Source organism: Ambystoma mexicanum, chromosome 8, assembly GCF_040938575.1.
Source record: "Ambystoma mexicanum isolate Mex_15411 chromosome 8, UKY_AmexF1_1, whole genome shotgun sequence".
NCBI classification, from domain to species: Eukaryota; Metazoa; Chordata; class Amphibia; order Caudata; family Ambystomatidae; genus Ambystoma; species Ambystoma mexicanum.
In genome coordinates, this window is record NC_090929.1 from 25,665,619 (window position 1) to 25,686,330 (window position 20,712).

Sequence of the window (20,712 nt, forward strand, 5' to 3'; positions counted from 1 at the left end):
GTGGATTCGGCTGGTACACTTTGGGAGGCCTTCAAGGTGGTAGTGAGGGGCGACGCTATTTCTAAATCAAAGGGCCTTCAGGGGGGGGTTTTAGCGGAGCTGGAGAAAGTGGAGAAAGAATTGGAGCGTGAATGTACCAGAGGGGGAGGGGACACAGACCTAGTACTCGAATTACAACAACGATGCTCAGAGCTTTGGGAGCGGCTTTGTGACCTCAATTACAGGAAATACGTGGAGAGGCAACATGCAGGAGGTGACAAAACTGGTCGCCTACTGGCATGGCTTTATAAGAGGGAAACCCCCAGGGCCCCGGTCATGATGATAGAAAGGGAAGACGGAGAGGAGGCTCACACTCAGGAAGAGGTTAATGCTGCTTTCTTAGATTATTATAAAGCGCTGTATGAGGACAAAGGGGAAGACAATCTGGATAAAATCAGGGACACACTGGAAGATATAGAACTGCCCAGGATTAGTGCAGAGGAAAGGGAGGAGTTAGATGGCCCCATTACGCTAGATGAACTGGAAGAGGTGGTGAAACGGCTGCCTACTTGCAAGACCCCGGGCACTGATGGACTCCCGAGTGAGTTCTACAAAACGTATAGCGCAGAGATACTCCCCCCTATGCTGGAAATGTATAACGAATCATTCGAGGGAGTCCGATTGCCAGACACGCTCAGAGAAGCGCTGATCGTACCACTACCCAAGCCTAACAAGCCGAGACAACATTGTGGATCGTATAGACCGCTGTCGATGTTGAACCAAGATAGTAAGATCCTGACAGCGGTCTTGGCGGACAGGCTGCGCAGGGTCATCGGCAGACTGATACACTCGGATCAGACAGGTTATGTCCCTGGCAGGAATATAACTCATAATCACAGGCGGCTCCACCGAGTGATAGAAGAAGGGAACAGAAGAGATGAGGAAATGGCAGTGATCTCCCTAGACGCAGTTAAGGCGTTTGATTCGGTGAGGTGGCCGTGGCTGTTTGCGGTCCTGAGGGAATATGGGTTTGGGCCAGGCTATATCAGATGGGCGAGACTACTGTATAGCCAGCCGACGGCTAGAGTGCGTACGGGATCAGTGATATCCGATAAGTGGCACCTAAGTAGGGGTACTAGGCAGGGATGTCCATTGTCCCCAATGTTATACATATTGGCCTTGGAACCCTTAGCGGTATATCTTAGACAGCAATATGACCTGGTGGGCATCGAGGTGGGAGGAAAGAGCCATTTGATATCCTTATATGCCGATGACTTGCTGCTATACCTAAAGTATCCGGAAGAGAACCTCCAGTATATTTTGGAGGTCATGCAGAAGTATGCCGAATTGTCCGGCATAGCGGTTAATCCCGGCAAGTCGAGCATGTTCCCCCTAGGGTATTATTCGAGGGTCCCCACGGAACGCTTACCGGTATTGCCCGTGCCTTGGGCAGCCGAGTCCTTCCGATACCTCGGAATAGACATATATCACACTGTGGGAAACGAACATCTGCATAACACCCAGGTTGCTGTGGATAAAATCCGTGCGTCTATGCGATTTTGGGAAAAGCTGCCGCTAGCGATGATAGGGCGAGGGGCGTTGCTTAAAATGGTTGTCTTGCCTAGACTGCTGCATTTCTTCAACAACATACCATACTTAATAGCTAGGAAGTTCTTTACCAAACTCAACAGTATGTGCAGGGACTTCTTATGGCACGGCACTCGCAACCGAGTGGCGCTGTGGAAGCTACAAAACTTCTACGATAAAGGAGGGATTAAATTACCACATTTTGAGGCCTACTATGTAGCGAGCCAATTGCAATATGTTACACAGTGGCTCTCTGATGAGGAATCTCCCGAGTCCAGGTTGGTTGGGACAGATTGCACCCCGTTTTATTTGAAGGAGATCATCTGGGTCCCTAGACAAGACTTAAATCTTCGCCCTGGTATGCTTTTACTTGGGTGGAAAATGTGGCGTAGAGCATGCCAGCTACTGGAAAGCCCGGATCCGTGTTCGCCGCAGGTGCCACTGGTTGCCTTGACTGCGGGGGATGGTCAACTTAGAAAAACGATTAGAATGTACTGGGAATCGGTTGGGTTGGCCACGTTAGGAGATATATGGCAAGATGGGGCCATCAAGGATTTTGCAGACCTAGAAGAAGAGTCTGGGTTACATGGGGGCCAATACGTTACATACCTCAGGTTGGTACGGATTATCCGAAAATCTTGGCCTGAGACAGTGTTAGCGGAGGATCCGGACGCCCTGATTGATACAATATATGACATATCAGAAGGCGGACACGAGATCTCCAGATTGTATGAGGTGGTGATGTCCCGAGTGGGGAAGGACTTGACAGACTTGAGACTAGAATGGGAAATGGAGGTGGGGGTTCAGATGACTGATGGGATGTGGGAACGGGCTCTGGGATATCATAAAAAAGTGTCCAGAAATGCTAGATTACAGCAAATCCAACTATACATCACACACAGAGCGTATATGACCCCCAAGAGAATAGCTAAGTTTGCGAACTCGGGCAGGCAGGCATGCCCGAAATGTAACGAGGAGGACGCGGACATGACGCATATGTTCTGGTCCTGCCCAGTAATCGAAGTCTTCTGGAGAGAAGTGTCACAGAAGTTGGCTGACAAAGGGGTCCCGATAAGCATTGACACGACCTGGGCTTGCCTTCTAGGGGGGTTCCCCAGACCGAAGAACACCAGACACCTGGGGAAACTGAGAGACATAGCGTATATACTCGCTAAGAGGAGGATAGCTATGAACTGGAAGCAATGCTACAAACCTAGGATAGAGATGTGGTGGAGGGATCTCCAGAAATGGGCGGAAGCCGAAACCATGGTCTGGCAAGAGGCATGCAGTAAATGCGGGGAGGAGGATGTGGGCAACCTAGTAGCCTGGAGGTCATTGGTCACTGGTCTGTTTGGGGTACGAGGAGAACCTACTGCATCGAAGGAGGAAGTCACCCGGCCACACCAGGTCGATACAGAACTACCCTGTGGATGAGCTCTTGGGGGGGGAGAGGGGGAGTGTAGTGTTGTGTTTTGTTAAGTGTTTATTGTCTTACTGTATATAATGTCACAAGTTTGTTTATACTGTTTTCACTTAAAACAAAATAAAAATATATTTAAAAAAAAAAAAAAGTTTATGATCAAGTCAAGTTACATCATGAATCTAAACAATCCAGGGCGTTCAGAATGGTTTATGGTAATCTCATCTAAAACCATTGCATCTAATGCCATTCCATCAACATTTTTCCATCTAAAATGTTTCGATCTAATGCATTTTATTTTTTGGGCGGTGTCCCCCCAAGCCCCTGTTTTTTACCCTTTAAAATGCACATGAACAAAAATTAACCCTTTACCCCTAAAAACATGCATTAGATGTAAATGTATTACATGGAAACATTTTGATGAATGGTATTAGATGGAATGGGTTTAGATGAATTGACTAGATACCGTTCGGACCACCAGAAGCATTATTTCAATTTGTGAGAATGCCCTTTTGTCTTGTCTCAGCCGCCTCCGTATTCCAAAGGATCATGTACGAAATCTTTAAGGGAGTAGAAGTAGTGATATGTTTTCAGGATGACATCTTAATATTTGGATCAGACCAACTAACACTATCAGAGACGGGACAGAGTGATGAAAATGCGGATCAAAAGAGGGCTAACGTTGAGCAAGGAAAAGTGTAAAATCAATCAAAGCAAGATTGAGTATTTGGGGCACACTGTGTCGGCGGATGGAGTTAATATAGAGAGGAAACTTGCCAACAACATAAAGAATGCAATGGAACCAAAAAATAAAGATTCGGTGTGTACATTCTTGGCCATGGCAGGGTACTACTCCAGAGCCATTCCCAACTTCGCTAGCATGACAGTAAACATGAGCAAAAATAATTCTCAATTCATATGGAGCTCGAAATGTGCCCAACAATTTGTCGCTATCAAATCTGCATTAGAGTGCACACCTTCTCTTAGACTTCAAACTAACCAGGCAATCGATAATTTCAACAGATGCTAGCAAGACAGGACTGGGGGCTGTGTTCACGCAGGTTGAAGGCAACAAGGAGTTTGTCATTGCATTTGCATCACGTTTGTTAAGGAGTGCTGAAATCAATTACTCTGCTTTAGAAAAAGTACTTCTCCTTGTCAAATGGGCAATTTGAGAAATTTAGATGTTTTCTATGGCGAACTGATTTTGTCATACGCATAGATCACAAGCCATTGAGAGTAACACTACAAAAGGGTCTGTATGGTGTTTCCACGCGCATAAGAAGATGGTTTGTTGCACTACAAGAATATTGATTTGAGATGTAATATGTACCAGGAAAGAAGAATACCCCAGCTGACTCTTTGTCTCGTATTGGTGTGGATGGAGAAGATGAAAATGAGTACATAGCAGAGGAAGAATGTGTACTGTATATTGAGCCCAAGATGATAACGAGTGATGAGTGGGAGAGAAGTGTAACAGGAGATAGCATTCTCAAGAAAGTGAAAGAGATTTTAGAAAAAGGTGAAGAAGTGAGGAAAGAGATAGTTAGGAGAGGGACTTTGTAATGTAAGTGAGGAACTGCATGTGGAAATAGGTTATGTCATGAGGGGGTCGATAAAATGATCCCGCCCACTGTCCTGAGATAGGAAATAATTGAAACAGCAAATGAGGGACGCCAAGGCAACACAAAAACTAAACAGGCGTTGAGAGCTGAATTGTGGTGCCCTGGCTGTGACTTGGAAGTGGAGAGGATTGTAAGGGACTGTGTTCCATGATGTTTAAGTGAGAAAAATCTTCTGTCAAGAGAAAGTCCCATGTCACAGAGTTCCCTGAATGCCGTGGGAAAGAGTAGGCATGGACATTGTTGGACCCATTCATGGCAAGGGTGTAGAAAAATATTGCATTGTGTTGATTGACATATTATCCAAATGGGTGGAGGTAAAAATTATGTGGTCTATTACAACTAGAAATGTTATCAATTTCATGGAAGATGTGTTTAGGTGAGAAGGTTACCCGGTAGAACAGACAACAGTGTTCAATTCCAATCAAGAGAGCTGGGTAAATATTTAATGAGAAATGTTATTGAACATAAGGTGACCGTAATTCATCATCCCCAAATCAATGGGGTCACTGAACGCTTTAATAAAGTAATCCAAGATTGCATCAGATGCGCCTGGGTGAATGGAGAGGATTGGGCGCTTGTTGTGATGAGCAGGATGGTGGTGCAGATTTTATCCCAACTCTACGACTGGAGTATCGCCATTTGAGTTGTTTACGGGGAGAAAGCCCAACTATAAATTGTGTCCCTCGTGGATGGTGCAAGCAAGATGGATGGATGTGGGAGTGTGCGCAGCAGGAGAGTGAATGAGGGAAAAACAAATGAGGAACAAATAGAGGTACGATGAAAGGAAGTCAATAAAAGAAAATGAGATAAAACAAGGTGACTATGTCAGGATTAAACTGCCTGATCCACTGAAGCAGGTCCCATGAAGTGGTCCTCACCATGTAAAGTAATGAAAGTTTTGCATAATTCGGTGAGAACAGATGGGGGAAGTTGTAAAAGTGACGAGAGAAGTATGAAACTGTGAATGAACAAGTGGAGGAGAAAGAGAATTACACAGGCAGCAATGGTCTGAGGCGTGGTGCCGATAGACCACGCAGGTCAATCAATAAGCCTGAAAGATTCAAAAATGTTGTGTTGTGTTAATAGGAAGGAGGTGTGTAGTATCCAGCATGCACAGTGTTAATGATTTAAGGTAGGGAATTTCAAGAGGTGAAGGCTCTGGAAAGGAAGGCAGGGAGGTTACAGGGAGATGGAGCTTACTGAATTGAAGGACGCTCTGCTGCTGGTGGGAGTATAGATGTTACCTTGAAGAACAAACGACATTTTGGAAAGTATTCTGGCTCCTCATCACTTCAACATACTTTGAAATGCATTCCAGTAGAGCCATAAAAGCGGTACTCCAAACTGATAAATATATGGAGTTGGTCACATGATGAACAGGCCTGCTTTCCAACCCCAAGACTACACAGGAAAACCACTGCACTTAAGACTTCAACTCAAAACTCGACTCCCTATAGAAATGGACCACCTGGAGTAAGCAGAAGGCTTCACATAGGGACCGGTCAGCCCCTCATATCATTCATTAGCTTTACAAAGGGCCTCGGAGAACTGCACACACAATTCATTATGCTAATGCATGTTTTCTTCTCCCTCCACGTGCACAGATGAACAGATATTAAAATGGTCACTTTGAAATACATTGGAACTGCAGATTTATTCGACGTAACGCTGCAATGAAAACACTTAGAACAAAAAGGAAAAAATATTCTGCGTGCAATGCCTGACAAATTATAACCAATAGAGTGGGAACAGAATGTTGTAGCACGTCATTGTGAAATGTATCCTGCTTCCATCGAATAGTTAAAAGCCAAGTGAAGATCAATTTAAACTGGAATCATTTATAGCATTTCTGCGCATGGTGCGCAGTCTCTTGCAACCAAAGCCATGTAAACTGAAACCCGTCTGTTTTCATAGATATAGTCAATAACTGGGTCTGTGGACCGGTGGGTGACCAATGCTCCATAGCCTAATAGATGATTTATGAATCAAGACCTGTGAAAGCCAAGTCATTAAAAAAAAGATATTGGGTTGAAAGGGAGCTTAGCTGAATCATGTTCATTCCCATAGAGTATTATGCAATTTCAAATAAACAGTTAGATTGCGCCAAAGAGATTGTGTTGAAGTGAAAGGACCCTGAATTGGCCAGAAAATCATTTGGGGGTTGATACATAGTGTAGATAAATCAATTCTCTGTGCATTCTCAATTGATAGCACAGCTTCCCTAAACTGTAAGTTTTGATGCAACTCGCTGCTGCTTGTAAATCGTTTACATGCATATGCTAGAAAACAACAGCACCACATGGCAACACGTTGCCAATGGGCTATACCTAGCAAATACAAGAAAAGCTAGGCGCATTTTTTCTACGTGACATTTCTCTGATACCAATATTTGTCACTGACATGGAGAAAACAATGTTCTTTAAGCCATTTAATAGAAAGTTAATTGTTTCCGATTGGAAGGAATGTATTTAAAACACACTTGCCGACAAGCAGCAATGTAAAGATCGAAGCACATTGTGCTGCTTAGAAGTTGCATCGCATTACTGAGGGGTTACGCTTTAGAAATATAAATATTTGATTTATGTGAAGGATTGTGCCCGTCATAAAATGAGTGAGAATTTTGCAGGCAGGTTGATACTGTGTCGCCTTCCCCAGCATTAAGTATACATTCAAGTACAGCCTGCTTATTGCCCCAGAATTTTGGGGTGGAATTGTACAATAGTTTGCTTTTTAAGTCAGAGATGGTTCCTTATCAAAATGAATAATTAAATCCACAAGAAATCATTAAAACACCAATTATACATGAGGGTATCAACGGACAGAGGTCCCGGATCCGGCAGGGGAAAAACAGAATCCAATGGGTCAAATAATCCAAGTCAGAGAATAATCAGAGTTGGCCACTCTTACAACCACCAACGCTATCCTATCCTGCCAGGTCCGTATGTCATCAGGGACACTTGCAGAATTACCCCCCAGAACCATTTAGTCTTGAACATACGTCTGGAAAATACCAGCCTGCCAAAGCTGAAGGGTCTCCTATGCCGGGTGGGACCCTGCCCGACCATTTCCCGCAATGAAAGAATGCTGGGGACGGGTGAGGGGAGTGACATACCGGGCCTCGATCAAGTGTTGCAGACAAACTTGCAAAACAGCATGGCAGAAGCGGGCGCAAGGCCGAGAGACCAGGGAAAGTGCAGTGATGTACTGCACAGCCAGGAGTGAAACGCGTGACTACAGAGGCCTTGCAAATTCCTAGCTATCCCACTAGACTTACAGGGTGAGCTTCCTACTTTACATGCCTCCCCCATGTACCCTGTACAGCGCTTTGCTGCTCTTGCACTCGGTCTGTGTTTTACACAATACAAAATGGTGACAGTGGCAAAATATTTACCTGTGCTTTCTCTAAAATGGTGCATTCATGTCACTATAAGAACACTTCATATTTGGTGCAATTCTGCCACCCAAAGTCCAGCTATGCAGTGAAACTTGTACTTGACATTTACTGCAAACCAAGCTTGTTTGCAATAAATGTCAAAATAAAAGATTCAAGGGACCCATACTCGCCAGCAAGAGGAGTATCATGCAAACGGTACTCGCCCTTCAAAATATCTCTGAGCCAATGCGAGTGGGCTTGTATATTTTGCCAGCCCCGTTACCCCATGATCCCAAGATGCCTGGTGGCAACTCAGTCTCACTCTGAGGAGTAGCATGGAAGATATAAAAGGTGCTTAGACAAATCAGATCAAGCCACATAAGGACAACTGCCCCATAAGCTATAAAGGGGCATGAGACATAGACAGAAGGTAGACATGGCCTAAAAGAAAGGTCCCAGGAGGATGGTGTTATGGGGAGAGTTCACCCGAGTAGGATGATGCAGCAGAACCAGGGTGCCAGGCATCCAGATGCCCTGCTAGCCCGAAGGTTGGCAGTATAGCTGGAACAGATCCTTCCGTTGTCCTACCTACAAGCGCTAAGGGCTTTGAGGAACTGGGTGCTATATCGCAAAACAAGCAAGATGGGTATTCATCAGACTGAATAGAGCCAAAGAAGTGAGCCAGGCCCAGCAAGGAGTACTAATAGGTTGTTATGTTATTTTACATGAATGGACATTTATGGAGTGCTCAACCCTGAGAGCAGGGAAAAAAGAAAAGGTGATTATTATGGCCACGCAATCAAATAGATATTGCAGAAAAAGAAGAGTTTGGAGGGCTTTTCTAAACTTACTAAGATCGGATATGCTAATGAGACTCTGCCCGTGTACATTAATGACTGACCGGATGGAACGCCACAGTGGCAAGGGCTGCCCATCTTTCACTTTCACGCCTGCCTCTCCCCACACTCATCCTACATTTTATCCACTTTCTATGTGTTCCTCTTTCCATCCTAAACGTTCCTCCTTTTTAACCGGCCCTTCCTCACACTGTCCTTCAACTCTTTACACTTCATTTTAGTTTTCACCAACACACACTCTGGCAGAGATGTGCATGCCTACACAGTTTCTTCAGCGTATGGCTTCCCTGTAGCCGGACAAGCACTTGCCTTTTATCAGAGAAGCGATGTGAAACAGAATTTGTTATGAAGCATTTTCTTAAATCCAAGACATTTGTGAAGACAAGATGTCATGTTGTGAAAAACCAGGACTGTCCCCTAAAATTCAGATCATCTGGTTACTCTACACCAAGGAGCTGCAACATGTGGCACTCTGGATATTTTACATCATGGCCCCTCACCATTGGCTATGCTGGATATGGCTGATGGGGGCTGTAGTGCAAAACACCTGGAGAGCCAAAGGTTGCAGGCCTCTGAGCCTACACAGAGCCCAAAGTAAAATTAAAGAAAACCTATAATGTTACGGTTCACTTGCACGTGACTTCAGATTTGCACACCACCTCATTGTTGCCTGAACTTCTAGGAATACTGACCATCTATCGACTTAGTGACCCCAAACTGGAAACAGAAGCTGGTCGCCACTGAGCAAGCCGAAAGGCCACCGCAGCTAGAATCACTTGCCCCAAAGACTTGGGAGATGTGGAAACAGAGACCTCTCACCCTGGAGAGTCTCCCAGGCAGATGAAATCAAATGTTTTTGGGGGATGAAAGCCCATTAAAGTCTTCGGGGGATGATGGGGCATGCAGTGAGGGTGGATCAAGTCCAGGGCGGGGGCTCCTGCCAAATTTTCCAGAGTTTAAACATACAGCTTCCTACAACACTGCCCTACATACATAAATATTATGGACAACCAAATCAAAGACTACAGAGGGAAAATTGAGGATATGTACCTCATGCTGGGGTTAAGGGGCTTTAAATCAGACCTGTGCCCGTTTCCAAAGAGGGCATGGCAAGTTGCAGCCAATCATATAAGTCTTATTTTGGTATTGACTCTCGAGTTCCCCTAAACCAGTCATGAAAATACCACCCAGTCCTGTTCAAAATTGGAGTTCGAGAGATACCCGGCACTCCTCTTTGCTGATGATGACGTACTCCTTGCCACATCGTCCTTAGTGCTCAGAGCAACTCTGGGCTCATTCTTTCATTCTTAAAGAAGTGCAAGAAATTGAAATTGACTTAGAACACCGACAAGACCACATTGATTTTGTTTAAGCAAAGATTTACAAAACAGGCAAGATTAATTATCAACTTCGAGGGCCACGATTTAGAACAAGTATTATGATTATCTGGGTGTTAGGAGGTTTCATCTAAGGCGTGTGCAAGTCTTGTGCAGGGTTTCTCTACTAGCCTCAGTAGAGGTGCTGTTTCCATGGCTATAAATCTGTACAAAAAACAAGCACTTCCTTCAGCCTCTCATGGGGTTGAAATTTGGGGAAGCTCGAATCTGTTTGATCTAGAAAACGGGGGAAACAATTTATTGAAGGGCATGCTTATGCTGCCTAGGGGAACCCCACATGCATTCATTAATATGGAGCTAGATATGTGCCCCATAAGCATTGAACTCACCTTCAAACCGGTCTTCTATTGGTTGCGGTTTGGTCCACCCCAGAGCTTGGAGCCTACCGCAAAGAATTTATGTATTTGATTGTATTGCAAGGGGGAGTGAGTCTCCCCTGCCTTAAGGACTTAAAGAAAGCCCTTTTTGACCTTGGCGAGATTTCCGTGGGAAAAACATGCAAGGATAGACAAGGCTGTTATTCGAAGAGCAAAGAAAGCTGTGAAAACTCACTGCAGGGAGAATATGTTGGCTAATTGTCAAACATTGAAGTTGGGTGAAGCCTACCTTGTAAGCAAACTGGAGTTTGGCTACGAGATGTATTTAGATTGTATAGATCCACGGTACGTTGGTTGTCTCGTCATGGATTTCAGCAACGGGAATACAGATACTTGCCCATTATGTAGTCAGCGACCGGAAACACTGAATCATTTTGTTTTCTTTTGTCCAAACTTGAGAAATTGGAGAGCTGCTTACTTGAAACCCATTCTCAGAACGGAGGGTATTGGAACAATAACTCACGCTCTGACAACTAACCGGAAACCAGGTGGTAGTTAATGCAGTGGCCAAGTTTATTCATTGAGCATGGTTACTAAGGCAGCGCTCCTTACGCGGTAACGTAGATCCACCAATGTTATTACCTTCCTCAGTCCAGTGAACATGACTCATGGAGATGGGTTGCAAGTTTTCGCCCCCACTAGTATTAGGAATTTCATTAATTGTTTGAATACTGTTGTGATGGACAGTGAGTTTTTTCTCTCCCACTCATGACTTTCTTAACATTCAAATTGTTTAAGCATTATGCCTTGCTGGAACAATTTGTATTTGCCGAAACTGTGATGAAGGTATCATTGTAGATAAAATAAATTGAATGAATTAGATAACTTTTTAGTAACATATTAGCATTAAGTATTACTTTAAACTGTTCAGTATGCCAAGAGAATGTTTTAACAAGGAACTCTTAATGCCACTGGGAGAATTTTGCTGTAATATGTGATGCGGCCACGTCATGCCGTTGTGCACGGCGTATAATAAAGGGGGGCGGTCCTGCACCAGAGCAGTACGCGTCAGGATACCGATACTGCAGGATCTGTGTCTTTGTGTTCCTTTCGGGGATGGGTGGGGCAAGGCCTGCATGTGGGAGTCCCAGGGCTAAACAAACCACAACATTGGCAACGAGGATGCAGCTGGGCAGGGGGGGGGGGGTGCTACAATGCTGATATTATATCTAGTGACCCGATCCGACACCTGTCGGGTGCACTCGCAATCACCACCATTTTGTGCTTCCAACGGCAGCGGCTCCCACACATGCAGTGCTTGTGTGCCGTGTGGAAACATTTTGGAACCCACACCACAGGCCTTGAAGGTTTTTATCCATCCTACTGAATAATTGACAGTTAAAGCAGAAGTGCTGCATCGGAGGCACAGGCGTGCCCCACAATACAGCGTGGTGGACCAGAGGAGAGGAGAGCTGATGCGCCACAGCGATTGACATGTCCCCAAAAGTGGATCAACAGATGCAAGCCGCGGCCTTCTTTCACATAGGAGGTGCCTCTGCGACCCGCGACCATGAGTGACGAGGAAGATCAACGAGCAACTGGACAGGGTGCTGCGAGACCCCCTCAGGGGGCACTGGCCCTGATGCCAGAATTTGACACCTCAGGCAATCCCTCAAGTCTGGGACCAAAATGGGTGCTTTGGATAGAGAAGCTGGACACATAATTTAGAGCAACTGGTGAGAGTGATGATGAGGCCAAAATTGTGACCCTCATATATTCAGCTGGGTCGGAGGTTCACAAGATCTTCAAGTCCCTCCTCCCATTAACAACTCCTATCAAGCAGCAAAGGACAGCCTCAAAGAAACCTTTTTGCCGCTAGCAAACCAGGATTATGAAAGGTTCATTATGTGCAGCGCCAAGCAGAAGGAGTCGTCTCTGGACCAGTTCTATGGCAGTCTCTGACATCCGGCAAGTATGTGCGCGTGGGAGAATGAGGAGGGCATGGTGAGAAACCAACTGATACAAGGGTGCACTTAAGGGAAGCTGCGTCGCCAAGTGCTACGTGACCCTGGTCTGACAGCCCGCTTACGGGAAACGGGCAGGTCATACGAACTGGCGAAGAGCCGCGCCACCAAATGGACGCTGCAATTCAATCGCTCAAAGTGGAAGTTGTTTGCGCAATAGGGCGACAGCAAGGCGCTGGTCTGTCAAGACCTCGGTGGAACACGATAAGATCTGAAACCCTGATACCAAGTGTGGCTACGACTTTCAGCACACAGTGGAATGCCCAGCAAAGGGAAGAGTATGCAGACGATGGAGAACTGCAGGTCACTTCGCAAGGATGTGTAAAGCCCCCACACCAGTGACCATCCCCATCCCCAGTGACCAGCCCAGTGACTCTCCAAGACAACAGAGGCAAGTTGCAGTTGTTGAACAGGAGGCACCAAATCAAGAACTGGCAGAAGAAGAAGAGAAGTAATAAGAAATCTTTCTCATCGCCAGCATAGACTCCATAAAGAAAAACAAAGACAACCCATGTGCACAGATTCCATGAAAGGAGCAAAGACGCCACTACTTGTGGACACAGGAGCGTCGGTATGCGTAATGGCGACACGACACTAGGAAGCCCTCCCGGGGCCTCCAGCGCTATCCAAAGCCTGGGCGAAGATTTTTACATTTGGCGGCACCCAACTGATGCCCCTCCAAGGTATGTTCATCACCAAAGTGGCACACGAAGCGAAGGAAATTGAAGCCAAATTCTTTGTAACCAACACAAGTACTCACTCATTACTGAGCTGTGCAGCAGCAAAGGCCCTTGGAATCGTCCACTTTGCCTTGAGCGTATATGCTGAAGATATCAATGAAGTTCCTGAAAAGTTAAAATCGTTGTTCGAGGGTGTTGGCAAGCTGCCGGGTGAACTCATCAAGCTGCACATCAATGAAATGGTGCGCCCAACCGCACTGGAACACAGTTGGATTCTTTTCCACCTTAGACAGCAGGGGGAGTTGACATTGCAGAACCTGGTGAAACTGGACATCAGAGAGAGAGTGGAAGGACCCACCCCATGGCGATCCCCCCAATCGTCTTAACGAGCAAACCGAAGCAACCAGGGTCAGTACGCAATTGCGTCTCGACTTGAGACTTCCAAATCAGGCTATCAAACAAGCTCTCACCAGTAAAGAGTCTATGGCATTCATTGACACACGGAAAGAGTTGGAGATCATGGTTGATGCCAGCCTGGTTGGGCTGGGAGCAGTTCTGTCACAACAGGACGCCCAAGGCCAGATTAGACCGATAGCATATGCAAGCAAAGCGCTAACAAACACGGAATAACGCTACCCCCAGATCGAAAGGGAAGCTCCGGCTGTCCTATGTGGATGCCGACACTTTAGGATTTACATCCTTGGCAAACCTGTAACTATAGTGACTGACCACAAACCACTACTGCCCATCATGGCGGGGTCATCGTCCAAGCCGCCCCCGAGGATCGAACGATGGATGTTTGCGTTGATGGAGTATGGGGTGGCCCTGATGTACCAACCCGGGGCCTACAATCCAGCTAACTACCTCTCGCGTCACACGAGGAGCAGGGGGGAGGCCTGAAGATACCAAACAGATGGCGGTTCGAAGAGCATGTTTGCATGGTCGTGGTAGCCGCCAAACCAGTTGCGCTGTCCATTTAGGAGGTGTCGGACGCATCGAACTGTGACAGATTTTTCGAAGTGGTCATACCGGCCATGGCCAGCAGAGATTGGAAGATCATCCTATCCGGCCCACACCACAGGAATAGGGGTGTGCAGCAAGACCTGCTATCAACAACTGAGGAAGGACTATTACTACGTGGACGCCAGTTGGTGATCCCACAGGCACTGGTGGGAAGAGCAATCGAGCTAACACACTGTGGCCATCAGGGAACGGCAAAAACCAAGTCGAGGCTACGTTTGAAGGTCTGGTTTGCGGACCTTGAAGCCAAAGTGGACGAGTTTATCGCAAACTGCATCTGGTATCAAGCAACAGCTCCAGTCAACACAGAGCCCAGGATAGAGTCCATGCCTAGGACGACCAGCCATGGGATATTGTTCTTTCAGACTTACGATCCACGGGCCGGGGGGGTGCACTAATAGACCAGTGGTCTCACTATGCAGAGGTCGAGCTAGTTCAATCCACATCATTTGACCAAGTGGTGCAGGTCATGGCGAAGATGTTTGCAACACATGGCTTCACTAGGATCGTATGCTCGGACAACGGGCTGCCATTCCAAGTGGAGAGCTTCGCAGAATTTATGAAGGACTGTGGGATACCCCACCAAAAAGTCACTTGTTTGGCCAATGGGGAGGCTGAACGTTTTATGAGAACGTTGAACAAGGTGTTCCCCAAAGCACAGGGTTAAGGCAATGAGCTAAAGAGGACCATGTACCAATTCCTGTGGGAATACAGATCTACCCCTCACCGGTCCACAGGTGTGGCCCCAGAGGAGGCACTGTTCTTTAGATGCCCCAGGGGGCTCAGCCCAGAGATAGAGGGCCGACCCCCAGGGACCATTGACAATGAGAGAACAACAGAGGATCGAAGGATGCACAATGTAGAAGAAAACCTCAGACGGCATCTCAAGCCACCCGACAGTCATGGGCGATACAGTGCTGGTGCGTAATCGACACCTAGAAGGAAAGTTATCCCTCACCTACGAGCCCCCATGGAGGCGGTCCAAGTCAGAGGTTCAATGTTGACCGCAGCAGATCATAGGGGAGAGGGACTCGAAAGGTTTGTTAGAAGGAGGGAATAGGAGGTCAGGACAAAGGGATACCCCTGACCGGAACCTCATGTGTGGAGCCAGGACCAGGAAGCATGGGGGAAAACGAGATGCCGCTCCCAGACGGTGGTCGAAGATTATGCCACCGAAGAGGCAGGCTAAAGGAGATACCCCAGGAGATGTCCCCCACGATTCAGAGACTATATAATGGGGGAATAGGCTCAAACTGACTGAGTCAAGACTACGCCACCCAATGGTGCCCAAGGTGGGCCAAAACCAGTTTGGTATGTTACCATGTTCAATATGTTAAGACTGGTTTGTTTATACTTCAAACACTGAAGTAAAGTGTTTATTTTGGTCGTTATTAAAAGGAAGAACGTGATGTGGTCACGTGGCATGGCGGCCACGTCATAGCGTTGCGCACGGTGTATCATAAAAGGGGGCGATCCCACACCACAGCAGTGCACGCCAGGTGCCCGATACTGCAGGATCTGTGTCTGTGTCTTCCTTTCAGGGACGGGTGGGGCAAGGCCTGCATGCAGGAGTCCCAAGGCTAAACAAACTACAACACTATATTTGTATTTAATTTATATAGCGCACCAAGCCCTTAGGCATCTGGGCGCATTTCTTACAGTTACATGGAATGAGTAATTTACAATTGCATGAGAACGGTATTTACACGAGACATAGTGTAAGTATTTACATGGTAAGAATACATTTAAAGGAGGTATACACAGATTTTTACAAGAAATTCTAGGTTTGATAAGCAGGTTAGGCAGAGTGTACAAGAAAATACAGATAGATTTACAGGTTGGGCAACATATAGGGAATATATCACAAGGTAATGAGGCAGAAGGTGGTAGTATCTTTAGTGAAAGTTTTAGGGTTCGTTCAGTGTGAGCCAGGTTTTCGCCTTATTTCTGAATTTGCAGAGGGAAGGTTCAGCTCTAAGGGTTGTAGGTAGGGAATTCCACATTTTGGCTGCTAAAACCGGAAAACTTCTGCCTCCTGCCTTTTGGAGTTTGAACCTAGGCAGTTGAATTGTGAGGATCTAACAGGTTGATCCGAGGATTTTACGTATGAATTTGTCATATAAGTACTTGGGTGCTAGATTGTTCAGGCATTTGAAGGTAAGTGATATTGTTTAAAGTCTGATTCTCTGATTGACTGAAAGTCAATGTACACTACGTCTCAACTCTGAGATGTGGTGTAATCTAGGGTGGTTAGTCGCTGATCTGAGCGTGTTATTCTGAAAGATTTGCATCTTTTTTAAGTTGTGCTGATTAGTACCTAGATAGAGGGCATAGCAGTAGTGTACCTTGGATAGGACTCCCTGGATAAGGTGATGCAATTACCTGCAGTCAAACATGGTCTGCAGGCGTTGATCAGCTAACACGTGTATGCAGTAATGGAGGCAGTCGCGTTAATTTGTTTTGTCAGTGAGATGGAGGGGTCAATGTAGATGCCTAAGGTTTTTACATCTTTGGAAACAGTGATAGTATTGCCATCAATATTGAATACATTGAATTGTTTGTCCAGTCGGTTTAGTCTGGCTTGGGTACCTACAAGGAGCAGCTCGGTTTTACCATCTTTGAGACATAGTCCATGTTTGGCCATCCAAGCTTGGATGATTAGGTAAATGTCGTTTGGAATCTGTGTTATAGTCACCAGAGATAGGGATAAAGAGTTGGGTGCCGTCTGCGTAATTTGTGCAGGAGACACCCAAATAGTTTAAGAGGGGCTTAGTAAAAATGTTGTAGAGCGTGGGGGGGACGCAGGATCCATGAGGGACTCTGCAAGTGATAGGGACTGGTATAGCTGGCGCGGCCGGTGCAAATACTCTAGTAGTTCTATTGTTTAAGAAGGACTGAATCCAAGTGGTGGCTTTGTCAGAGAAATGGGCTGCGGAAGAGAGGTGGTTACATAGTACTTTGTGGTCCACCAAGTCGAAGGCCGCAGATAGATCTAGTAACAAGACGAGTGCTAAGTTGCCTTTGTCTTTTATGATCTCCGTTTGTGTTAATAGGTCTAGCAGGAATGTCTGTGCAATATCTAGGTCGGAATCCTGATTGACAGAGCCCTAGTAAATTTTTGCTTTCCAAGTGATGCTGAATCCTTAGCTAAGCTGCCCTGTCCAGAATTCTAAGGAGGAAGGGTACAGTGGTGATCAGTCTATAGTTCGTTGGGATGTTAGGGTCAAGGGAAGGTTTATTTAAAAGTGGCAGGGCCCATGCGTCCTTCAGATTGGTCAGTACTATGCTAGTTCCAAAAGATGCATTAATTCAAGTTGTAATGAAAGGCGCAAGATCTTTCACTGTTTCTTTAATAACTGTTGCTGGACAGGAGTCGCCCAGGCCTCTAGATGCTTTCAGGCTCATGAGTATTTCCTCGACATCCTTCGTGGCAAGGGGGGAGAATTTGAACAGGTCATGTTTGTCAGGTAGACGAACTTGAGTTGCAACGTGGGGTGTGTTGGTGGGCAGACTGTTTTTTTGGTCTCTATTTTGGTTTGAAGGAGCTCAATTTTATCACGGTGCTTTCTCAATATTGGTGCACCAGTAGGGACGGCGCGGTAGGGGATTCTAGCTCTCTGAGGATGCCGAGTTCTTTTGTATTGGATTTAGCTTTAGCAATCCGGTCATTGTAGGAGTCGCTTTTGGCTTCGGGGATTACTGTTTTGTAGTTGGAAGAGGCTATTAAGAAGTTATCTTTTTGGTTTTAAAGGGGAGGCTTTTCCACGAGGGTTCTGCAGCTCTTTTGTTCTTACGCAAGGTTCTGAGGTGTGGCAAGAACCAGGTGTTCAAATGCGAGCGTGGTTTAGCTTTCCGCATTTTTAAGGGAGCGATCTTAATGATGGCATTAAGTATGGTGGTGTTGTAAGAGTCCACTAGAGAGGTTGTGTCAGAATTTGAGGTGGATGAATTAATGCGGGGTTGAACGAGCGGGAGAAACTTTTGAGCGGTTATGTTGCGCATATTTCTTGAGAGTCTGGGAGGTGCCACAGGTCCATCTAGGTAAGAGTGGTTGCTGTCCTGTAAGGTAAAGAGAATAGTGTGATGGTCAGACCAAGCACATGGGTGGTTGGAGAGGATGTTAATGTCGCAGTTGATGTCAGTGATCCAATCTAAAAGTCTACCTTTATTATGAGTAGGTTGGGAGATGCGTTGTGTGAAGCCTAACTCTGAGATACTGTTAGCGATGGTTACTACGTTGGCGTCTTTAGGGTCATGTAGGCCTAAGTTGAGGTCTCCCAGAAAGATCACTTGAGATCCTGGCTTTGAGTTGGCTGTGAGGAGTAGAGTTGTATCTTCCTCAAAGGAGGAAATGGGACCTGGTGGTCTATACATAAGGTGCATGGTTATAGTTTGTGTAGGTGAATGTTTGGTTGGGGCAAGAGCCTTAGTCCTAGCTCTGTTTTAGCAATAAATGTGACACCTCTGCCTTTTGCGGATGTCCTATCCTGCCTGATAATGGTGTATTTGTCTGGGATGGCAAGTGAGAGCAGGGGACCAGATGTGGTCTGGAGCCAGGTCTCGGTAATAGCTAGGAAGTCAAGGTTGTTTGAGGTTACTAGGTTGCTAATGTCAAGAGTGTGGGCTGTTAGGGATCTGGCATTGATGAGCCCCACTTTAATGGAAGTTATGCCCTCGAGGTCTATTTTGTTTGTCGGGATATTGCTACAAGGTGAAGCGGTCTTGTCAGACATATTTGATTGCTTTGGGCAAGTAGGTATAGCTTTGGTGGGGGTTTTGTTGGTACTCTTGGGTGATGAATGGTTGACTCTCAAGTCTGGAGTTTCTGATTGTGGTAGGGCAAGGTTGGTTAGGCGTAGGTCTGGAGTAGGTGGCACGGCATAAGTAGGAGTTGGTGAAGTGAGGTTGTTAAATTTGGTGGCTATTCATGGTCTAGCTGAGGTAGGAAAGTAGTGGGCGTGACGCTGTCCAATGAAGGCAGTCTGGCAGTCATAGATAAGTTAGGAATGTGTCTCTGTGGTAAGGTTTGGGCGTTGGGTTGTAAGTGTTTGCTGTAGACAGATGCAGTAGTGTCAGCAGTAGGTGCTGCCATTTTGCATAGAGAGGAAGTGGCCAGGCTAAGAAGTAAAGTCGTGAGATTTAGGATGAATTGGTGCATGGCTAGGTTATAGTGCTGGTACAAGGTTGGGCAGTGAAGCTAATTGGTATGCATGCATGCTCATTTTTACTCAAAAGTATGGAACTCGCTGTTTTACTTTCCCAGATTCACAAGCAATAAGGGGAGTACATGCCTTTCTCGTGCACTGAGGGGGTAAACTTGACAGGGATGCACTTGTGAGCGGCCTATTCTGGGACTTTTACTGCTGATTTTATTTAAAGTGTCATATAGTTTATAAAGCTTTTAACAGTACACATGTAAAAATAATTAAGCTGATAAATAAAAAGCATTGATACCAAAACTAGCCAATAATATTCCCAGCATTGCCCTACACACGTTTAATAACTGTGATGCATTTAAATAAAATGTAAAATTAACAATATCAGACTCGTATGATTGGTCTCACTTAATTCTGCCAAAAAAAATCCACTTTTAAATTTGCATGACCTTTGCTTACAGTGCTGTGCTTAACCTGGCAGTGGCAGCACTCCAAGTCCCAGAATGCAAAGCGTGTAGAGGAATGGACCCACCGGCGCCCTCGCCCCGTCCTCACCCACCTGTGCGGTAGTGCAGCAGCACCAGACAGACCCCCCAGGTCAGGGCCGTGTGCCCAGCGCGCACCAGGAGCCCGGAGGGGCAGAGGTCACGCGCGGGCATGAGAGAGGCCTGCAGGGGGCGCAGCTCCAACCAGGAAGCGCCGCAGACACACGCACAAGCTCGGCGTGCCGGACTCCTGCCCGGCGGCCGCTGATTGGGGGAGGCGGGCCGGCTCCACCCCCTGCGATCGCTGGTTGGTAGCGGCAGGTCGGCTACGCCGCGTGCGACCGCTGATTGGTAGAGGCGGGCCGGCTCCGCCCCTGCTTTCACTGCTGATTGGTAGATGAGTTTCTCCTACGGGAGATGATTGGTGGATGGAGGACCACTGGTTGGTGAGAGCGGATCCCATTGGCAGATTGGGTTACCACCACAGAACCGGGTTACTTGAAATCTTGTGGAGGAGGAGGAGGAGCTGGTTTTAGTGTCAGCATGGAGGCCGTATAAAGTAGTGGCTGCTCAACATTTCGTTTTTTTGTGCCAGGCAGTAAGTAAGACACACTTCAGCAGTCACCTGAGGGCCTGGACTTGGGCATTTTATGGGACATAGTACCCAAGCCAGGAGACAGGATGCCTGGTGGTGGCACTCCCAGTCTAAGCACTCTCAGTCTAAAGTGGTACTCATGCTCCTGTGCATTCTCTTAAAACTATGAACAACCCTGTTGTGGCCTTAAAGGACGA

At 46.4% G+C, this 20,712-nt stretch overlaps 1 protein-coding gene across 1 annotated transcript in view; it reads right to left on the reverse strand.

Moving 5' to 3' along the window:
- The window catches only part of ZDHHC12 (zinc finger DHHC-type palmitoyltransferase 12), a 97,209-nt gene extending 77,020 nt beyond the window's left edge, over window positions 1-20,189 (reverse strand). Inside the window, exon 1 of the mRNA XM_069609182.1 lies at window positions 19,995-20,189. Coding sequence (XP_069465283.1) covers window positions 19,995-20,094 — 100 coding nt within the window. The 5' untranslated portion in view covers window positions 20,095-20,189. The remainder of the gene's footprint in view (window positions 1-19,994) is intronic.
- Window positions 20,190-20,712: the final 523 nt, after the last annotated feature.